This window comes from Pagrus major, chromosome 14 (genome assembly GCF_040436345.1).
Source record: "Pagrus major chromosome 14, Pma_NU_1.0".
In the NCBI taxonomy this organism is placed as follows: Eukaryota; Metazoa; Chordata; class Actinopteri; order Spariformes; family Sparidae; genus Pagrus; species Pagrus major.
Genome location: NC_133228.1, coordinates 9,664,430 through 9,684,245, shown reverse-complemented (window position 1 = coordinate 9,684,245; position 19,816 = coordinate 9,664,430). Strand labels below are relative to the sequence as shown.

The 19,816-nt window shown below is 43.6% G+C and overlaps 1 protein-coding gene across 1 annotated transcript in view; it reads right to left on the bottom strand.

The window, feature by feature from the left end:
• Positions 1 to 14,090, bottom strand: part of LOC141008551 (proton myo-inositol cotransporter-like) — a 66,254-nt gene extending 52,164 nt beyond the window's left edge. The window contains exons 1-4 of the mRNA XM_073480974.1: positions 14,016 to 14,090; positions 13,508 to 13,982; positions 1,476 to 1,635; positions 94 to 287 (exon numbers count right to left, since the gene is read on the bottom strand). Coding sequence (XP_073337075.1) covers positions 94 to 287; positions 1,476 to 1,635; positions 13,508 to 13,982; positions 14,016 to 14,090 — 904 coding nt within the window. The remainder of the gene's footprint in view (positions 1 to 93; positions 288 to 1,475; positions 1,636 to 13,507; positions 13,983 to 14,015) is intronic.
• Positions 14,091 to 19,816: the final 5,726 nt, after the last annotated feature.

Sequence of the window (19,816 nt, the reverse complement as noted above, 5' to 3'; positions counted from 1 at the left end):
AAGCTACAGTTTAAAACAAAAAACAAAATGTCTGTGCCGCTCTCTTGCCCCAATCCTCCCTCCTCCTTCTCCCCTCCCCCTTACCTCCTCCGCCCTCCTCCTCGTCGAGGCTGTTCTTGATGCTGTCGTACTCCTCGTCGATGTTCTGATTGCCTCGGATCTGACTGAGCACTCGGCGGGCCTTCTGGGTCAGCCCGCGCTGGATTAACCAGCGAGGGCTCTCCGGCAGGAACAGGAATCCGACGAACTGGAGCACAGCGGGAACTACCGACAGACCCAACATGTACCTGGAGACAGCGGGAGGGAAGGAGTGAGGAATCTAATTATAAAACTACAGAACCGGGTGTTGTTTGTTTCGGTTTTTGTGGGCTCACAGTGAATTCATTAAACATATGTTACAGAAATAGTCTGCAAAGAGGTTGCCCCTGCATTCAGTTTATGTTCATTTAAATCAAACACTGGGGGAAATGTCAAGGATTTATTCACATTCTTTGGCTTAAAATAACCTAATTACGAATACTTATAAGTATAATACTAATAAGCAGTGGTGAACTCAGGATGTTTGAGGGACAAGGGCGAAAAAAAATACAAAGGGCACCACATATATACCGATATACTGGACTATTATCTTGAGAGAAAAATAGCTTTCTCTTCTCTTTGTATCAACTCATGCACACAATCAGGGTTTAACACAGTCTGTGAAAGAGTTGTGTGGTAGGAAGGCAAAGAATAAAAAGGAACAAGAGATGAGAGTAAGCGAGGAAGAGACTGTGATGATTATGAAATATTGGAGACAGTTTTCATGAGAGGTAGAAGAAGCAGCAGTTCATTGTTTTATACAACTTCAAAAAATCCATGCTTCTGCTGCACAGGCAAAGACGTCAATCAGACAACATTCTTACGCCAAACTTTATGTAAGTGTCTCTGAAAATCCATTATCACACATGAATCACACCAATCTAGCAGCTTCTAAACTATCTCCGCCATCTCCGTCAGAACCGTAGTTGAAGAAAATCCCTGCAAAACGGCTGATTTTATCTGCGGTGTTTCACAGCTCAACATTCTAACACTCTGGGGACTGTAGACATGCATTCAGTGTGAGAAAGGACGCAAACAGAAGCGAAGGAGAGCAAAGATGGTAACAGATAAAAGAGAACAGAAGGACAGAGAAAAGGCATAATGTATGTTTCAAACGTACAGGACGGCTGCTCTCAGCAAATGTTAGGGGCTGACCTGTGCATGTGCTGACATTTGGAGTGACGGTCTGAGCCAGCCCGACTTTCTCTGGCATTTGAGAAAAGATGCTAATATCATATTTGACTATATGATCATCCATCATCACATAGGCAGATAGGCCTTCTTGCAGCTTTAAAGTGTATTTATGCGACATATATCATGCCACTTTTGCTTTATTCGTCTGAATTGTAACTGAACACATCCCCTGTGTGTGTGAGGTGCGTTTCTCTGTGTCTGACCTCCAGCCATCGCGCTGCAAGTAGCTGAAGGCGCCGTCAATGAGGCTGGCAGTGAACTGTCCGGCGGTGATGAAGAGGGTGTTGACCGTCACCAGCTGCCCCCTGAGGTGGGGCGGAGAGGCCTCAGCGATGTACACTGGAACTGTCATAGAGGCAATACCTGCACAGCGGGAGGGAGAGGGAGGGAGAGGAGATGGTTAGCGGGAGGTACTGCTCAGAAATGGCACTTAAGCCTGCAGCAGATGTTGCTCGTTCTCAAAGGAAATGCAAGCTTTTATGAAAGGGAGTTGGCATTACTTGTTTGACACACACTATATGATCAACCATGGACTTTTTTAAAGCTAAACAATGACTAAAACCTTTATCATGTTGTCAGAGAAGAATTTAAAAAGAAATCAATTTCACATTGTAACTTTAAAATCTCAAACTCAAAGTGTTTTACGAAGTGAGTGAGTTTTAAATCATAATTACTAATCACAATTATTTCAATCATTGCTATTGTCTGCAACAGACTACTTATTTCAAATGACTTCGACCTCTGACCCTGACATCAACAATAGTAACAGTGACATCATCTCCGTAATGGACTCTGCACTCCTCTGATCTGGAAAACATCCATTCACACACACACACACACACACACAACCACTGTATGCACTTTCACAACAACACACACACAGCCTCAGCACACGCACGCCTCAGTACTCACATACACACAGAACAAACAGCGTGTGTGTCTGTCCATGATGTATCTGACGAGGTGCCATTAGACCGCAGCTTTCTGCAGCTGGCTCCTGATAAGCTCTATTAATAGTCTGCCACTGCTTTCTCTACACCCCTATCCTCCCCGCCCCTCCCGACGGCCACCACCCTGCCCTCGACGGCCGCTATGGCTACCTGTTGCTATGGCAACCACTTGCTGGGAAAAGCAACCGCGCCATCTCCGAGCGGGCACCACACTGTGGCAACTCTGGGGAAAGGAAAATCGATAACAAGGAGGATTTTCTTCTGTTTTCTTCTTCTCCTTTTACAAGAAACTACACAGAGGAGAGTGGGGTGCTCTGGGAAAGGAAACAACGATCATCCACATTTCAAAGGACTGTTAGATTTCTTGGAGGAGTAGACAACATCACAACACACTTCTGTAGCTACTACGGGAAAAGTTAACAGTCACGGTTCGAAGCCCTGTGTTCAAGTTTCAGCCTCCTGCTCAGTGTTTAATGATCACAGTAGAGGCACTTGCAGACTGTCCCTAGGCTGTTCAGTTCTCCAGCAGGCTGCTACACCCAGAGATATCAGGCTCGTCTCTGCTGACGTTTTGATGCAAATTGATTTCTTGACCGTGCAAACATACCCCAAGGATTTAGAGACAAGTCTTTATCTTAGTTATGGCTTAAAAAAGGATTATCATCTGATGCCGGAAATCCGAGATCCAGATCACCGTCCAAATCTAATCAACTGCTCTTTGGCATGAGGTCTGTCTGCTCGGGCCAATTTGATCGAAATCCATTCATAAGCTTCAGAGAGATGCTGCTGAAAGAGGGACGCTAGAAAAAAATTGACCTTTACTAAAGCAAAGGCATGGCCAGTGTGTAGACGAACTGCATCCTAAAAAAGTTCAACTTTAGCCTGCATCTATGTGTTATGTGTCTTTTTTTTTAAAGCTGCGACCAGTATCTCTATAGGTCACACTGTTGGTCGTAGGAGGTTGAAATTAGACATGGAGGTCGAGTTTGTGTATGTGAAGGTGTGTGTCTGGCTAAAAGGGGATGTGGCAATGGGGCGGGTTTATAGCAAAAAAGGCTAACACACATACTCAAACCATTTTGCCAGGTCCCCTTCCATGGCATAAACACTTGTTGGAGGCATCATTGGACTAACCAGAGTTTGTGTCCCTATTTTATGAACCATTTGCTGCACATTGGTCCATACAAATCTATCCGTTCATTGGTCCACAAAGCTGTGCCCACCCTAGCAACCTCAACATTCGAACTTTGAGGCTGAAATTTGCCACGTAGGTCAAATGTTTGTGGGGTTGTGTGCCTTTCAATGCGTTGAAGTCTGGATGCTTGTGCATGCCAGATAGGTACTCACCTTGCAGCTGTTTTGGCTACTGTAGAAGTGTAGTCGTGCATGTCTATAAGTACCTGTCATACACGTCATTTTTCAGACCTGAAAAATGCATCACATGCACTTATTGTTATTATTTAAAAAAATTTCCACAAAAAGATTACTTCCCCAGGCTCTCAGGCGTTCAACCACTGGCCTATTGGTTCCCTTTTTTTTGTTTTTTATGGAATAAAAAGCTCACAAATATTTTTTTTATTTTCAAAAAGCTCTGTAATTTAAATGACTAAATGTTACTGGACACTCAAACAGGAATAATATGTTAATGGTTAGTTGAGGACTGCCTTCAGTGGCACATTGATACACATTTGGTGCATTAGTGAGTTTTTAGAGCAGCAGGACAGTGTATGTGGGATTGACTCAAAATGAACTATGATGTGTTTTTAATAGTGTCAGATGATGAAGTTGGTACGATTGTTATTATTTGACCATCTTGGCAACTTAGCAAACTCCTTAGGTATGGTATATACTGCATTAGAATAATGATATGCACACACAGACAGAAAAATGCATGAAAATGATTTGAACACAATTAAAGTCCTAAAGATCTTTATCTACTGTAATGCCTCTATCTATTCGCCTCATACAGCCAGACCTCTTACTCGTCCCTCTTCTTGTTAGTTTCCCCTGTTTGATTTAAGCCATATTTGTCGCCAGCTTGTCTCTGTCCAAACCACGCCTGCTGCCACAGACAGCCCATATGTCCACTAGTGAGATACTACAGCTGATGTTAATGTATTTACTGAGCAATTAATCATTTCTGTTTCATATCCTGATGCAGGTGGCGATGGGGAAAACATGCTAAAGCCAATTAAAGCTGCATATTTCTGCTTCAGTTTATTTGTCGTCTGTAATTAATAGTCTCTGGAGTCCAACAGTCGTTGTGCTAATGCTAAAAGTTGACGAACATGTTCTACATTCTACGTTGGACTTTCTGTTGACTTGCAACTTGACTGGACAGAAAATAAGTGACTTGAGACTTGACTTGGAAGTTAAAGACTCTTGACTTGAGACATGATGACTTGAAAGACTTGTCATTTTTATCATTTTATTTTGTCCCCCCTGGGATTTATGCCTATGTTGCCCAAGAAAAATGACTTGTGACTTGTTTGAGACTTGCACCAAATGACTTGAGTCACATGTCTGTGAATCTCAACAACAGATTTGGGGAGTGCAAAATTAGTATGATCCATTACCTGTTATTGATAAGTCAGGTGGCTACTTTCTGTTTTACTTGGGACTCAAAGGGAAGTGTTTGAAATGATTCATTTAAAACTGTTTAATTTAAAGGGGTGGCAATCTGTAACGATATCTACCGCTGACAATTGTGACAAATCTAAAAGGTAAAATGTTTAACTTTCCTTATGCTTCCGTCTGAATTTACATAAGAAAGACCTGCTTGATAGTGAGAGTGTAGAAATACAAACTAGATTTACAATGAGTAGCTCTTGTCCTGTATCAGTAAGTACCATTGCATAGAGGACATATCTTGATCAAGTGACATTATTTTGATACCAGTATCTGAAGAATTCATGTCCCTCTGAAGTCCTCACTTGAACTGAAACAGCCTCACCTCCTAAACAGCCCTGATTTCTCCTCTTGCTTGAATATGAATCCTTTATAAACACAGTCGCAGTGTGTTCTCTCTCTCGTTAATGAGCTCTCCTTTCAGCACAAGGGATAGCTCCCAGCACTCCCTTCTACACACACACACACACACACACACACACACACACACACACACACACACACACAAACCATACGCACACTATCTAAAGTCATCGTCTGGTCAGGCTCAGCCTCAAAGCAGTGCTGCACACTTAAACAAAGGATCTGTCTGGTCTTGTGAAGGCAGCCTCTAGGCACATAGTACAAAGCTCGGGACTGACTCACTCGATCAGAGTATGAGGGAGATACTTCCCTAGACCCTCTATCACTGTGGTTCAGTACAGGGACAGGCAGGACTGGTACGGAGGAGCTGGTTTTGATGGAGGAAGCTAATTAGAGGCTAATGGAGGAGGCTTGAAAATGCAGTGAGGAGTGAGGAAAAGAGAAAAGTCCCCCATATAAAGCTGTTGTTTACTTTCAAATGGGTAAGTGCTGTGAGTGGTGGTTACATTCACAGTAAAAAGCAGGAGGGGTCTTCCCCTTTGTTAATTAAATTCAGTAAAGTGTGCCTAATTTCATATTAGATTTTGCCAAGACAGATTTGTTTGTTTAAAGGCAAATAAAAAGCATAATATACCATGAAACTTTACATTCCATTACCTCATGTTCTCATAAAACCATTTCATGAAAGAAACTAGAGATCATCTTGCAGTGTGATCACACCAGTCGCACCAGGTCATTAATCCCGGGTCCTGAGTCATGGAGGGGCCAAAAAAGGTCCTCTAACCCTCAAGAATTCTGCTGGGGGCCTTTGGAGATCATCTTATCCTGGGCACCCACTACTTCCGGCCCCCTCGCTCGGACCACACTTTCCTTGGCCTTTGTTTTGATCTCAACTACACACCTGCTGAAAAATGTGAAAACAATACCAACCTACAACAGAGTGGACAGTTGATTGGAACTGGGTTACAGCGATCCACAACTTAAAACAAATTTGGGCCAGGGGAGTAAAGTGGGGGGGCCAATTCCTACTTCCTACCTCTCTAGTTCTGACCCCCTTGATTGGACAATGTCCAACTTCGGACTCTGCCTTCATTTTGATCTCAACCACAACCTTTCCATATTCTGAAACTTAGAAAAAGCATTTGAGTGTTGAGATCCAGTTCAGTGCAAGTTCCCGCTACAAAAGCTGTCTCCAGGAGCACTTTTTGCCTTGACGACACACAAACAGAGACTTACACACTGAAAACATCACCAGTCGACACTGTGGCGTCTGGTAATTAAATCAAAATGCACAAATGTCAAGCCTAAAACAGCAAATTTTCTGAAAACATGACATTTAAGTGATGTGATTTCCGCTTTACAAAAACAATATGCATAAAAACAAACTCCTCATTAAGTGTACACACAGCTTCCACCTAATTAGGAGGAGAAATGTGACTTAATTACATAAACCAACCAATTAATTATCAAGCCTCCGGGTAGTAATTAAATGTTATCACAATGTAATTAACAGCACTATTTTTACGCAGTCCATTCATCTACTGTTTCCAAGGACAAAATAATTCGACATTTCCTAACTGCTGGATAATTTAGCCAGAACACATGATTACGCAAACACTCAGACTGTGTGCTTGCTCGTGCATTTGTGTGTCTCTGTGTGAGGAAACGGATCATGACTAACTGAGGCTGAAGGCATCAGAGCAGATTTATTTTAATGAAAACATTTTACGGTTCCTTTTGAGCCTTTAAATCTAACTGTTGGCACCGAGAGCACACATAAACCAATATTTCAGAGGGAGACGCTCGGGGTGCCACTAAGATCTGCAGGGCAGGGGTCACATAGATTGAAGATGGAAACAGCAAATGTTGACAGCAGTCGTAGTTCAGCTGCCCTTGAAAATGTATTTAATGTATGAGTCTGTCGCACAGCAGAGGACTCTCACCAGCTCTGTTTGCCACAACATGACACAACTTCTTATTTAAAGAGGCTTTAATCAATATTTCTATATTAACAATTGATCACACGCCTACTTGTATGTGAAAGGAGTTGCTCCTAGCGATCACAGAGAATAATCATCCGACTCAGAAGCCTTTCAGCGTCTTTTAGGTCATTGTTTTGGTTTTACAGCCCTGCAGCTTGGTTCAGTTTCACCCTTCTCTCATAGTGTTGTTTCCAGCCACAGCTTTTTAGTGAAAATACGAAAACCCTCTCAGAATTTAGTGTATTCTAGAGAGGATACAGTGAGTGTGAGTTAATATTGGACTTTCATTCATCTGGTTGGGCTATGTGGGCGAGGTGGGCGATGCCAATATCAATCACTGATGAACACTGACAACTAAACCCTCTACCACTGTAAAACCAGCTCAGTTAGGCAAAACTGAGATGCTCTGTTACATCAGTGAGCAGTGGTGTTGCTTTTTGGTGTTTTTCTTTCAATTGCGCCTTTGTTATTTGCGTTTTCTTAGCTTAGCTTCCTCAGCTAGCGAGCTAACTTTGTTTCAAGACATGTGACGTGGAGACAAGGACACTTTTAAATGCTCGAAATGTAAATCAGACTCTCGTCCGGCAGGGATGTGAGAGCTGGTCTGTTTTCTCTTGTAGCAAGTTTTGTTGGCAGTTGGAGGCAACTCCTGCCTTATCTGAAAATCTGACGGGACACACTACATCATACACAGGAACGCTTAGTTAACCCGTCCCCATTTTTCAACTGTAAAAAGTAGCTCACACTAGCAGATTGCCTCGCTCGTGGTCGTGCTAACTTGGCTATCCCCGGCTGTCACTCAGGATTCAACCCTGGTTTAGTTTGTAGGAAATCACTAAGCAACGTGTGTATAGAAGATTGATTGGAGTTAATTACTATGCTTGATTATAAATAAACTCTCACACACAACACAAATCACACATCCAAGCGAGCTAACAAGAGTAGGCTTCTCCCCCAAGATTAAGACATCTTCCTACAAATATCCAGTGCTGCAAGAAAACCTCTTAATTTCATTCAAAATCGCCAAGTTAAGGAATAATTCCTTGTCAGTCCTGACAGTCTGGTCTGTTTGCTCAGACTAACAATGGCCTCGTATCGCACAGCAGTCCATGTGCCGAGGCAAAGGTCAGATCAGCAATAACCGGCCGGGAGCAGACAAACCAGAGGCTTCTGTGTAGAAATAAACGGAGGCAGGGATTGGCAGGGCCTGGCCTTTCCTGGATCGACAAACAGCTCCGATGACCTTTCTGGCGAGTTCAGTCCAGACATGCAAAGTCTTTCCTGAGAACCGGCGGTCATGTTAATGCGAGTGTGCAGGTGACAGGCACGGTCGGAATAATTGCCAGGATGAAAAATGTTGCCATATTAGCGTCTCCGGGGGTTAATTGGGATGCCAGAACGTGTTTCATTATCTCTCGGGGGCCAGCTCGAGCACATTTGTGTAATGACGACTGTATGGGAAAAGATTGTGATGGCAGAGGGGGGAGGGGGATACCTATAATGTAACAGCTGAAATGACCGAGTGATTAGTTCCTTCCTCATATTAACGATCAGAGCCTGTTTGTGTGAAGCTGCTGCATAATTTATCCTCGTTTCCCATGTTCATTTGGGAAAACATATTATTTCCTGACCTACATTTCTTTTAATCTCTACATTCAAAATTATTGAAAATATTGAAAATATTATTTTTTTATTTTTTCACCTTTAATTATTGGTGGTTGATGACTTTCCATTTTAAAATTCAAAACATTCAAAATGACTATCAGATTTCGGGAAACTTAGTAGTTGGAAACACTTACTGTTTATTTCCACCAGCAACGGGTATTTGCTCATAACAAAGATGGCTAGGGCTGCAACTAACACATATTTTCATCTGTCGATTATTTTTTCAATTGATCAATTAGTCGTTTGGTCTATAAAATGTCAGAAAATAGAGAAAAATGTCGTAAAATGACATCTTCAAATGTCTTGTTTGGTCCACAACGCAAAGATATTCAGTCTTCTGTCATAGGGGAGTACACAAACCAGAAATTATTCAAATTTAAGAAGCTGTTTAAGAACTATTTGATAAATCATTGCAACTCTACAGAGGGCACAATTAGACTATATAACCAAGACAAAAGCAGAAATTTGCGATACTTGGGGCATTAGTTACTTAAACTGGCTTTATTAACAATTTGTAGCAATTTACATGTATTAATCACGTTTTTATTGGTCATATGTGATTGGATTGTAACGTGACATGAAAAATGAGACTTTTCACACCTCCATCAGTTGCCTCCACAAGCCTGTGGATGAAACAGTCCTGTGGATCTCCACCGAGCATCAGTGATATCGGCGAAGTGAGGTGTCTGAACAGAGCCAAAAGGATATGAAGGCTTTGCGCATCCTTTGGGTACTTTGTGTTTTAAAAAGGTTCTGCGTTCATACAACAACATTGTGAAAACTATCATCGTGCACATGGATCTGTAAAAACGATTGAAAACGCTGTAGTGTGGATGCAAGGCCAGAAGTTGCCGGTGTAGCCTACACTTTACAATTAAACACCACAGAATAACACCACGCATAAACACAACAAAGCTCGATTGTCTGCCATCGCTCTTGTTCTCCAATTGGCGCATGGCTATGAGGCTGAAAACATAACACGTGTGTGCGACGTAGGGCACAGTTTTCACAGGAATTGTGTATTGCCAGTTTAGACGACGCAGTCCACCACAGCCTGTTCACCCTGCTGCCATCTGCCAAAAGATACAGGAGTATCCGCTGCCGTACCACCAGACTACAGAGCAGCTTCACTCCTTATGCTGCTCTCCACCATAATTGTTTTTCTTCTGTAGCAAATATATTTTTCTCCAGCACCGTTTTGGGTAATTATTAAATGTTGGCATGCAACAGGTGGACCCAAAAGTTCCCACAATGCATCTTATCTTAGCTCAACTCTTATCCCGCAGTTTGTAACAGAGGCTTTTTGATGTGATATTGTCCTCCTCAAGCCCAAGATAAAGCTGATGACATTAAGGTAATTTTTTATCCGACTGTAGAAAGCTCCTCTACAGCCACACGGACATTATTCAACAGTTTCACATGCATACAAGTATCGCCATGACAAGTAGACCGGTCCTGATAAAAGTTTGGTGGTGGGTGAGCAGAATTAAACATGGGACGGATTATTTTATTTTCACTTTTGTGTATTTAGCTTTTAGAAAAATTGTATAATTGGACAGCACCTGTCTAAATTACTATAATGACGACTCAAAGCAACACATCCCATTACATGTTATTTTCATGATAAAAAATGGCAGCAATTTGTTGTGACTAACTGAACCCTCTCTATTCCAGGAGTCAAGCTTGTTTTTGTCAAATTCCCTGTAATTACTCTAATTGATTTTGCAGAGAATACAGTTAATTACAGTACAGGAGGAGTAAGAGAAAAGAGAACAGTCATAACAGTCGTCTTTACACCGCTAGCCATTGCTTAAGAACTGTTTTAGTATAAGGAAAAGCTAATACAAGTTTTTGTCAGTGACCCTTCACAGGCCTCGTCAATCTAGGGCAGCATTTTACACAGACTGCTCTATAATCCATCACAGGAAACATGAAGCTTTAATTCAGTTCCAGCAATGTTGAGTCAAAGAGTGTTTTTATGTCTGCACTTCATGTCAATCAGCTGATCCCGGGCATGAAAAGAGAGGAGCTCCTAAAAAACCGAAACAAACTTTACTGTCATATCATGGGTTTCTTACTTTCTATCTCTTTCATAGCTAAGAGAAAAATCCACCCTGCAATTAGAGGTATTGGTATTTTCCTTTAAATCTTTATCTCCTGCTTCCACCAGCCATTCATCCAGCAGCGATGCCCTCATACCTTCCCATCTAGTGGAAAATTAACCAAGAAACATTCATGATGCACATTCCTAGATAATTATATGTTAATTATACAGAGGTTGATTTATATATCACACAAAGAAAAACTAAATTATAGCCATTTATCTTAAGAAACTGCACGAAAGGGGTCTGAAGGCAAATAAAGGGATTTGTCTTGTAGAAGATTTAACACAGAGCTCTTCACTGCGGTCAGGGATGTTTATTGAAGAATTAAGCCTCCTCTCCGGTCCCAGTGGTTGACTAAGGAGTGATAATGGTCTGCAATTCCTCCGTGTACCGCCAAAGGGGAGGGGGCTTAGTGCTCTCAAAGGAGGCCGGTGCCATCAGCGCTCAGCCTGGAAAGCCGCGTTTAAACAGCCCATTCCACAGAGGATGTGACTCATGAGTAACAGCAGCCACTATAAATAATTTGGGGTACATTGACTTGTGATCAAAAGGCGCATTGCATGTAAAAGGAAGCAGAGAGTGAAAAATATTCATGTAGGGAAGGAAGTGGTAGAAAAGGATATTTGCAAAGGGGATAGAAAGCAGGGACAGACCAGCCAATCAGATAAATGTGACTCTGACATCAGTGAAGGCGACCTTATTGACTCCGAGAGGCTCCTCTGTGCTTTGCGGGCTCATCTCGGCTTCCTCTTGGGCACACTGTGACGACATCCGCCTCTTCTTAAGAATTCCCCTCATCACTTAATGGTGCCCGACTGATTGTAATAATAATCCTAATGATGATAATAGCAAAGACAGCGAGTTGTCTCACAGCCAGTGGCGTGCAGCCTGAGCAAGCAGAGGGCCACGCTGTGTAATTAGAAGCTGTGAGTAATTGCAAATGTGAGGCCTGAGGCAGAGAGAGGAGAGAGAGAAGACCAAAGACATTTGATGTGTGGGTTTGTGAGTGTGTTTGTGTGTGTGTGTCTAGGGGTCTTTAAGACCTCAAGATGCACTTAAGCTGATTCTGACCTCTGACCTCTGTGATGGAGAGACCAAGTGCAGGGGAAATGTTAAGGCAGAAATCAATAAAGTCTCACATTAACATTAGTGCTGCCGCTGGCGTGAGATTATTTGATTGGTTTTCTAGTTAAGATTCACTTCGTCTTCACCTCTGTGACAGTTTTAAAGCAGCAATATGTAACTTTTTATGTGATTCTCGAGAAATATAGTTGATTGTTGAGTCTCATTCCCCTTCATCAAACACTGGCGCGTCGGGTTGGCGTTGGACCTGAAGCTTTAAAGGGGCTCTATGTTACAATTTCTAGCAATAAAAACAGCTGTAACTGATTTTCTTTTTTTTAAATAGGTGTTAAATAGCTCTATACTCAAACAGTAATCACTGTTATAGAGTGTTTGGTCATAAACCCATGTCTCTCCTCTTCCTGCTCATGCAGTAAAAGAGAAAAGACATTTCCTGGCATCCCTGCCCTCTTTATCCAATCAAGACAGAGAACTCCATGTTCTCCATATGTGAACGGATTGTAACATGTCGTGAAGCCCTAGACGACGTCCGCAAATGTCTTGCTTCTTCCACAGTCCAAAGATTTTCAGTTTACGAAGAAATTAGATGACTGGTTGCGCTAAGTAATGTAGTTTAGATTAAATAATTGCGTCGGGTGCTCTTGGAAAACGGGAAAAAATACTTCAAAACACAGAGGAGAACTAGCTTCTCCACATATTTATATTTTTGAAACATCTTCTTGTAGTTGGAGTGCCTCTGATTTTTTAAATATTATTATTAATAATATAGTAAGGAAACCAGAAAATATGCACATTTTAGAAGCTGGAATCAAATATTTTCTTCTTTTTTTCCTTTAACGGTGCAATTTGTAAGAGTTGGCCACCTGTTGAATTTATACTTGTAACAAATAGGGGGCAACATATCACCAGAGTAACTAAAGCTAAATGCTGCTAACTGTAGCTGCCGTTAGCTAGTTAGCTCAGTTAGCTGTGCAGCTAGCAGTTCAGACTGAGGACATCACAACATCAAAACTGTTGGTTCTTCATTTGCCATTGATGATCTTAGTTCATTTTTTGAATATTTTTGACTACGATTCTTTCATATTGCACCTTTAAATAAAATACTCAAACCTGATTAATCCATTATCAGAATAGTTGGGAGTAATTAAAAGTAAAAAACTAATAAATGAATCTTTGCAGCTGTAATGGGAAGTAGTATTCAGTCTGTGGGAACTGTTGGATAATGTCTCCTGTGGCTCTGGAGCTCTTTAAAGTCTTAAAACTAATCGAATTATTGATTAATAGCTCTAAATGTAATTGCTTGACCATGTGATTGTTGTCTTGCTTTCATTAAAAAAAACCTTATTTGAAGAGTTTAAAGTGCTATTAAGGCTAAAGTAAAGTGAGGAAAAAGCTCAAACAAGCATCTAGTTGGATGTCAGACAGGAGGGACAGAGGGCATCTTGAACACATGTCTTACCAAGCCCCACTCCGACGATGAGCCTCCCCGTCAGGAGAACCTCCTTGCCCGGGGCGGTGCTCAGCACGATCCCGCCGACGGTGAAGGAGAAGCTGGCCATCAGTATGCACACCCTGCGCCCGAAGAGCCCGTTGAGGAAGCCGCCCAGCAGGGCGGACAGGGCGGCCGCGGCCACAGTACTTGATATGAGCACCTCCTGCCACAGGGCGCTCAGGTCCAGCTCCCTCTTCAGCAGGAGCATCGCCCCGGAGATCACCCCGGTGTCGTAGCCGAACAGGAAGCCCCCCAGGGCGGAGAAGGCGGCCAGGACATAGACGAAGCCGGGCGTGACATCCTGCTGGAACTGCTTGCGGGCAGCTCTCTCCAGGTCCCCCGTGGAGGAGGAGGGCGCTGCTGGGGCACCGGCGGTGGAGGAGGCGGCGGCGGCGGTGGAGGCGGAGGCGCCCTGGCTGCTGATGCTGGCGCTGGAGGGAGCCTTGATGAGACTCCGCTCTCCTCCGTCGTTCACTTTCTTCCACCGCTCGCCCATCAGGTTGCTCATACTACGGAGGTTGTAGTCATGGTCGACCTGCTTTCGCGACATATGGCAAACACAACACAGGACAGGGCTGCTGAGTTGTATTTCAAAAAACAGAAAGAAAACAAAAACACACTAAAACTAAGTGACCCCCCCTCCCTCAGTTTGGAGCCGCGGTGAGTGTCCACAACCGCTCCCAGGAATATCACGCTGTCTGGCCGCTGGATGAAGTTGTTCTCCAGCCTGGTGTGTGTCAGTGTCTCACATCCCTGTGGTCCTGATGGGAGAGTTGGAGAAGAGTGGGGAGGAAAGGTGAGGTAGGAGGAGTGTAGTGGAGCAGCTCGTCACCACCAGCGTCGGCGTGACGCAATTGTTTTGGAAACGTGATGCTGGAGTGAGGATTTAGTCTGTTACAGTTCACTGTCAATATACTGCAAATAGAAACAACACTGGCTATGATCAATAAAAATCACTACTGACATATCATGATCCTGTGCTTACTGTAAGCTGATAATGTTGCATGAAGATTTATTTTTTGGGTACAAACTAAATCAAAGTTCTATCAAAGTCTTGTTAAAACATAAATGATTGCATACTTATTTATTTATTTTTATTTATTTATTCAGGATAGCCCCTAGAGATGAATCATCTCATTTTCTAGGGGGTCCTAGATTCATTAAACCCTTATATGAGATTACAGTATGTCTATATAAATAGATACTTAATAATGAAACACATTTCAATTAGGCTTGTTTCACCTGTTACAGTACAACATGTTGCCTCTGGCGTCACAGGAAGCGGCTGCCCCCTGCAGGACTGGCTCTGCTATTACAGGCCCAGGTTTCTGAAGAATAACAAACTTTTTCCTTTGGGGGGCCAAAACTTAATGGTAGGACATGGGCCACAAGCAACACCTATATTAGGCCTACTATAGTATTATTAAAAAGTCCAATGTATTGGATTTAGGGGGGATCTCTTTGCTGATATGGAATATAATAGGCTGTTCATAAGAATTGTTTAAGATTATGATCATATTATCACCTGAACCTAATGACCACGTTTTTGTTAAATGAGAATGAGCAGTTTAACAAAGTCCTGCAGAGAAAATGGTGTCTGTCAGAAGTGGGATTCGAACCCACGCCTCCAGGGGAGACTGCGACCTGAACGCAAGCAGCCGCCGGAGCGACCGTCCAACATTTCACAATGTTGGAGGATGACGGCCAATCAAATCCGCGGCTCCAACATTCCCCCACCAATCGCCTTCGCCCAGCTCCAACATTTGACCAATCACGACGGAGAAATGTTGGACGGAGCCGAGCGAAGCCGAACGAAGCCGAGAAAATTTGCGGTAACCGTCGTCGTTTTAGAAAGCGGAGTTTGAGGCGAGTGACAGTGACCAGAGAAGTGAACAACAAGTGAAATGGCGAGTATTTGCACATTTATCACACTGCTGTACACATTAAAACTTTATAAAGAAAAGTAATTTCACCTGTTGTGTTAAATTATATGACAGACATTTTGCTTTTTGTCGCGTTTGCTGACACTCGTGTTACCGAAGAATGAATGGGGCTTTTTTGATAACGTAAGTTTATGAATGATTTTGAAGCAGAATATTTCTACCAAATCCTTTAAATTCACATATATAAACAAATATAGTTTAGGGTTGTCGTACGAATACGTATTTTTATCTTCACCACTTAGACATTAGCTTTGCTAGCTTGAATTTGCCTCTTGAGCCCATTCACAAGACTAATTCCAGTGTTTTGCATGTGATAAACACTCGTTTTCATCGCTGGAGATACACTTTAATTGTGTCCATTTAGTGTTACACGTATCCCTTACACAATCGAAGTCATGCATTGTTTGTCAAGAAAAGTTCACTGTCAGGGTGGGGGTGGGGTGGTCCTAGTGGTATCCTGAACTCAGTGTCGTGCGATTTTTAACACTTCCGAGAAGCTGACTCGTTCAAACCTCATTCTGTTTTAATAAGATCATTCAAACTGTAAAGGCATTAACTTTCTAATTCATGATATTTCCCGCAACATACTATAAGAATACATATTGATGATATAAATCAGGTTAATTCTACAGCTGAGTTACAAACACAGATGCAACCAAAGCCTGGTTGGCTTTGGTTGTCGTGGTCTAGCTTTCATGTTCCAGTATTCGCGTTGTTTTCATTCATTTAAAAAATGTTCATGCATTTATGCCACCAAAGGCAACATCTTCCAAGTCCCACAAGGCGATGGCGGACTCAGAGTGGATGTCCCGCCTGAGGAAGTTTGCCAGCACTGGGGTCTGGCCTCCAGGTGGAGGAAACAGGCCAGCTCCCAGGCAGAAGAGGTGGTATTCCCTCTATCAGATGGTATGAGTATATTCAGTATATTCACTGTACACAGTATATTGTATTCATTGTTATTTACTCTCACAATACATTGAACTCATTATAATTTGTATAAAATGCAATAAAGGCCATGTTCCTATGAGTTAATAAACATGTCATGAACAAATAATTTGCATTAGATCTGTGTAACTACACAAATGAATCTGTGGTTGATTCAATCAAATGTGCAACTGTTATTTTTAGATCGAGAAATGTCCAATGCAGAGACCAGGACAGAGGTCTTTGTTTGGTCAAGAGAGGCAGTGTGTGTGTCATTTTCACACGCAGAAGGTAACACTGGTCAATTTAATACTCAAGTTGTGTGTGTGTATTAGTACACAAGCTAATTTGTGATTTTATATACTTTTCCATGTCCAGGGCTCTGTGGGGCCACAGAGCGCAGCGGCAGGTCCCGTCCAGGGCACTGTGGGGCCACAGAGTGCAGCAGCAGGTCCCGTCCAGGGCACTGTGGGGCCACAGAGTGCAGCAGCAGCAGCAGGTCCCGTCCAGGGCTCTGTGGGGCCACAGAGTGCAGCAGCAGGTCCCGTCCAGGGCTCTGTGGGGCCACAGAGTGCAGCAGCAGGTCCCGTCCAGGGCACTGTGGGGCCACAGAGTGCAGCGGCAGCAGCAGGTCCCGTCCAGGGCACTGTGGGGCCACAGAGTGCAGCAGCAGCAGCAGGTCCCGTCCAGGGCTCTGTGGGGCCACAGAGCGCAGCAGCAGGTCCCGTCCAGGGCTCTGTGGGGCCACAGAGTGCAGCGGCAGGCCAGCAGGGTGCAGCCGTGGGACAAGTGACAGCCGGCCATAAACAGCGACCATTATTAAATTTGTCAATGGTATTTGTGACACTCATAACTTGACGATGAATATTTGACATTTTCTTCACTGAATGATAGTTAGACAACAAAGTCCTCTCATGACACTGGCCTTTGCTTTATTTCCTTTCAGTTTACCAAGCCAAGATTTGGTGGCACTCATGTTGCTGCTGCAAAGCCAAATCTGAGCAGAGCCAGAAAAGCAACAGAGGTAAATGGAGATCACATTGAAACTGTTCAAATTCAAGTTTGTTTGTACAAGTTACTTAGATTGAATTCTTTACAGACCCAAGTCACCAGCCCCACTGAAGCAAGCACCAGTTCCCCAGCCAGCATTGCTGTCTCAGTAAGTAACAATATAACTCAGTTTCAAACACAGTTAAAGTATATGTATAACTGTCCATATTTTTCTCAAGATTATTAAGAGTATTAAAAAAGAAACACTCAAATCAGAAATGACACCTGAAAGCTAAATAATAGTGTTTCATGTAGAGCAGCTATATGTAATAACAACATAATTTTTATGTTGTTAATAATATGAATTGTAATATTTTCCATGCCTTTACAGTCTCCAGACCCTGTGACAGATGCTCCAGGTCCAGTGCCTGTCCTCAGTACCACAGCAGTGTGTGCCACCGTCACAGTAAGTAATATAACATTTAATATCATTCTGTGTAGAGCATAATCAGTCTTCTACCAGTATTAAGTGTGTTTTTGCATTGTGTTTTTTTTTTTATCACTAAGGCTGCGCAACTCAGGACAGAGACGTCACCTCAGCTGCCCCGTTTGTGGTCAGAGGGTTTGCCACCTGAAGACCACAAATGGATTGAGAAATATGTTTTGAAGGTGGGGCCCAGGGGAAAACTAGAGCTTCAAAACAACTTGAAGCTCTGGTACTATCCACCACAGCCAGGTCATCTCTACCACCAGGCTCCTGCTCCAGACCGCTTTTTCGCCCACCCACTTCTTGTCTGGATGCCCTACAAATTGTGGAAGGTGAAGGTGGTCTGTCCCAACCCTGCCTGTGGACGCCACCAACTCACAGGAGCGGGACTGCACAAGAGGGCACGTCAGGTCCTGGACGTGGACAGGATCTACAACATGGTGACAGAGACTCTAACCTGCACCAAATGTAGAGCCAACCATGTGTCTTGGAGTCAGACTGTCCTGAAACAACTGGACTTGGCGCACAGGTCGGAATTTCGGGTCATCCTCACACAAAAGTGAGTAACATCTCCTGTCTCTCTTGCCTTGTCAAATATAATCATGTAAAACATTTTTACTGATACATCTGTCTGTGACCAAGGTTTGCTTGTGACATCCGGGTGATCCGACTTCTGCGGGAGAGAGGCCTGGGGAACAGCCCTACGCGGGTTTTGAAACAACTCAGGGAGAACCACACGGAGGAATGGCTTCACCGTGTGGCACGGTACACCACAGAGTGCGTGGACTTCCTACAGCGGCCCGGACTGTTGCCCATGGTGTTCCCTGAGCCTCCAGAGCCTGCTGTGGTGCCGAGCTGTAAATGGCTCCTCTCCGTTTACAGCCAGGACATTCTGACGAGGCTGGAGGACATCAAGGCCAGAATCACTTCCATCTATGGTGACATACTAAAGATGGATTCCACTAAAAAGGTTAAACAATCTTCTTTGCTTCAAAAAATAGGCTACATATTTATATATATAACATACATGCCTGTTTTTCAGTATTTCTGAATCATGTTGACAGAGACCCTATACATTTTGTGTGCTTCAGATCACCAAGAAGCTTGCCGGAACTGCCAAGGGCACAGCACTCTGGCTCACTTCAGTGGGAAATGAGTATGGTCAGATACTAATAAGTGTGCTGACTGCTCAGGAAGGAGCTGGCCTGGACATGATGGCAGCGGATCTGGTCAAGCGATACCAGCAGGCAGGTGTGGATCCCCCTGTCATCCTGTATGTGGACTGTGGCTGCTGTGCTGAGGCGACGGAGACCAAGTTGAAGGTCAGATTCAGGGGGTGGCCAGACCTGACAGTAAGGCTGGATATCTGGCACTTCATGCGCCGACTTGCCCTGGGATGCACAACAGATGCTCATCAGCTGTACCCAGTTTTCATGTCGCGCCTATCAGCGTGCCTGTTTGAGTGGGATGCAGCTGATTTAGCTCTGTTGTGTGAAGCAAAGAAACAGCAGCTTCAGTCACAGGGCCTGCCTTGTCTCACCGATGGTGACATCAGTAGACACCTGTCTAGGGAGGAGCTGGCTCTCCACTGCCGGAGGAGGACCCGTGGTGAGGAGACCACCACTAAGCTGCTGGAGGAGCTGCTGCAGGGGCTGATGGGTAGCAGTGGGAACGACTCCCTTGGAGTTCCGCTGTTTGACAGGGAGAGGATGCAGCACATCTGGCATGTCCAGAAAAAGCACATCAAGTGCATCCAGGACCTGCCAGGTGTTGCTCTATACACCAAAACAGGGGAGCTCACAAAGGGAGGTTTGTGTCTACCAACATACAGATGTGCCAGAGGCTCGACATCTTTGGAGTCCTTTCATCTCCACCTGAACCGCTTCATACCAGGTTTGTGTCTTTCAGACATGTTGGTTCATGTCCTGTATA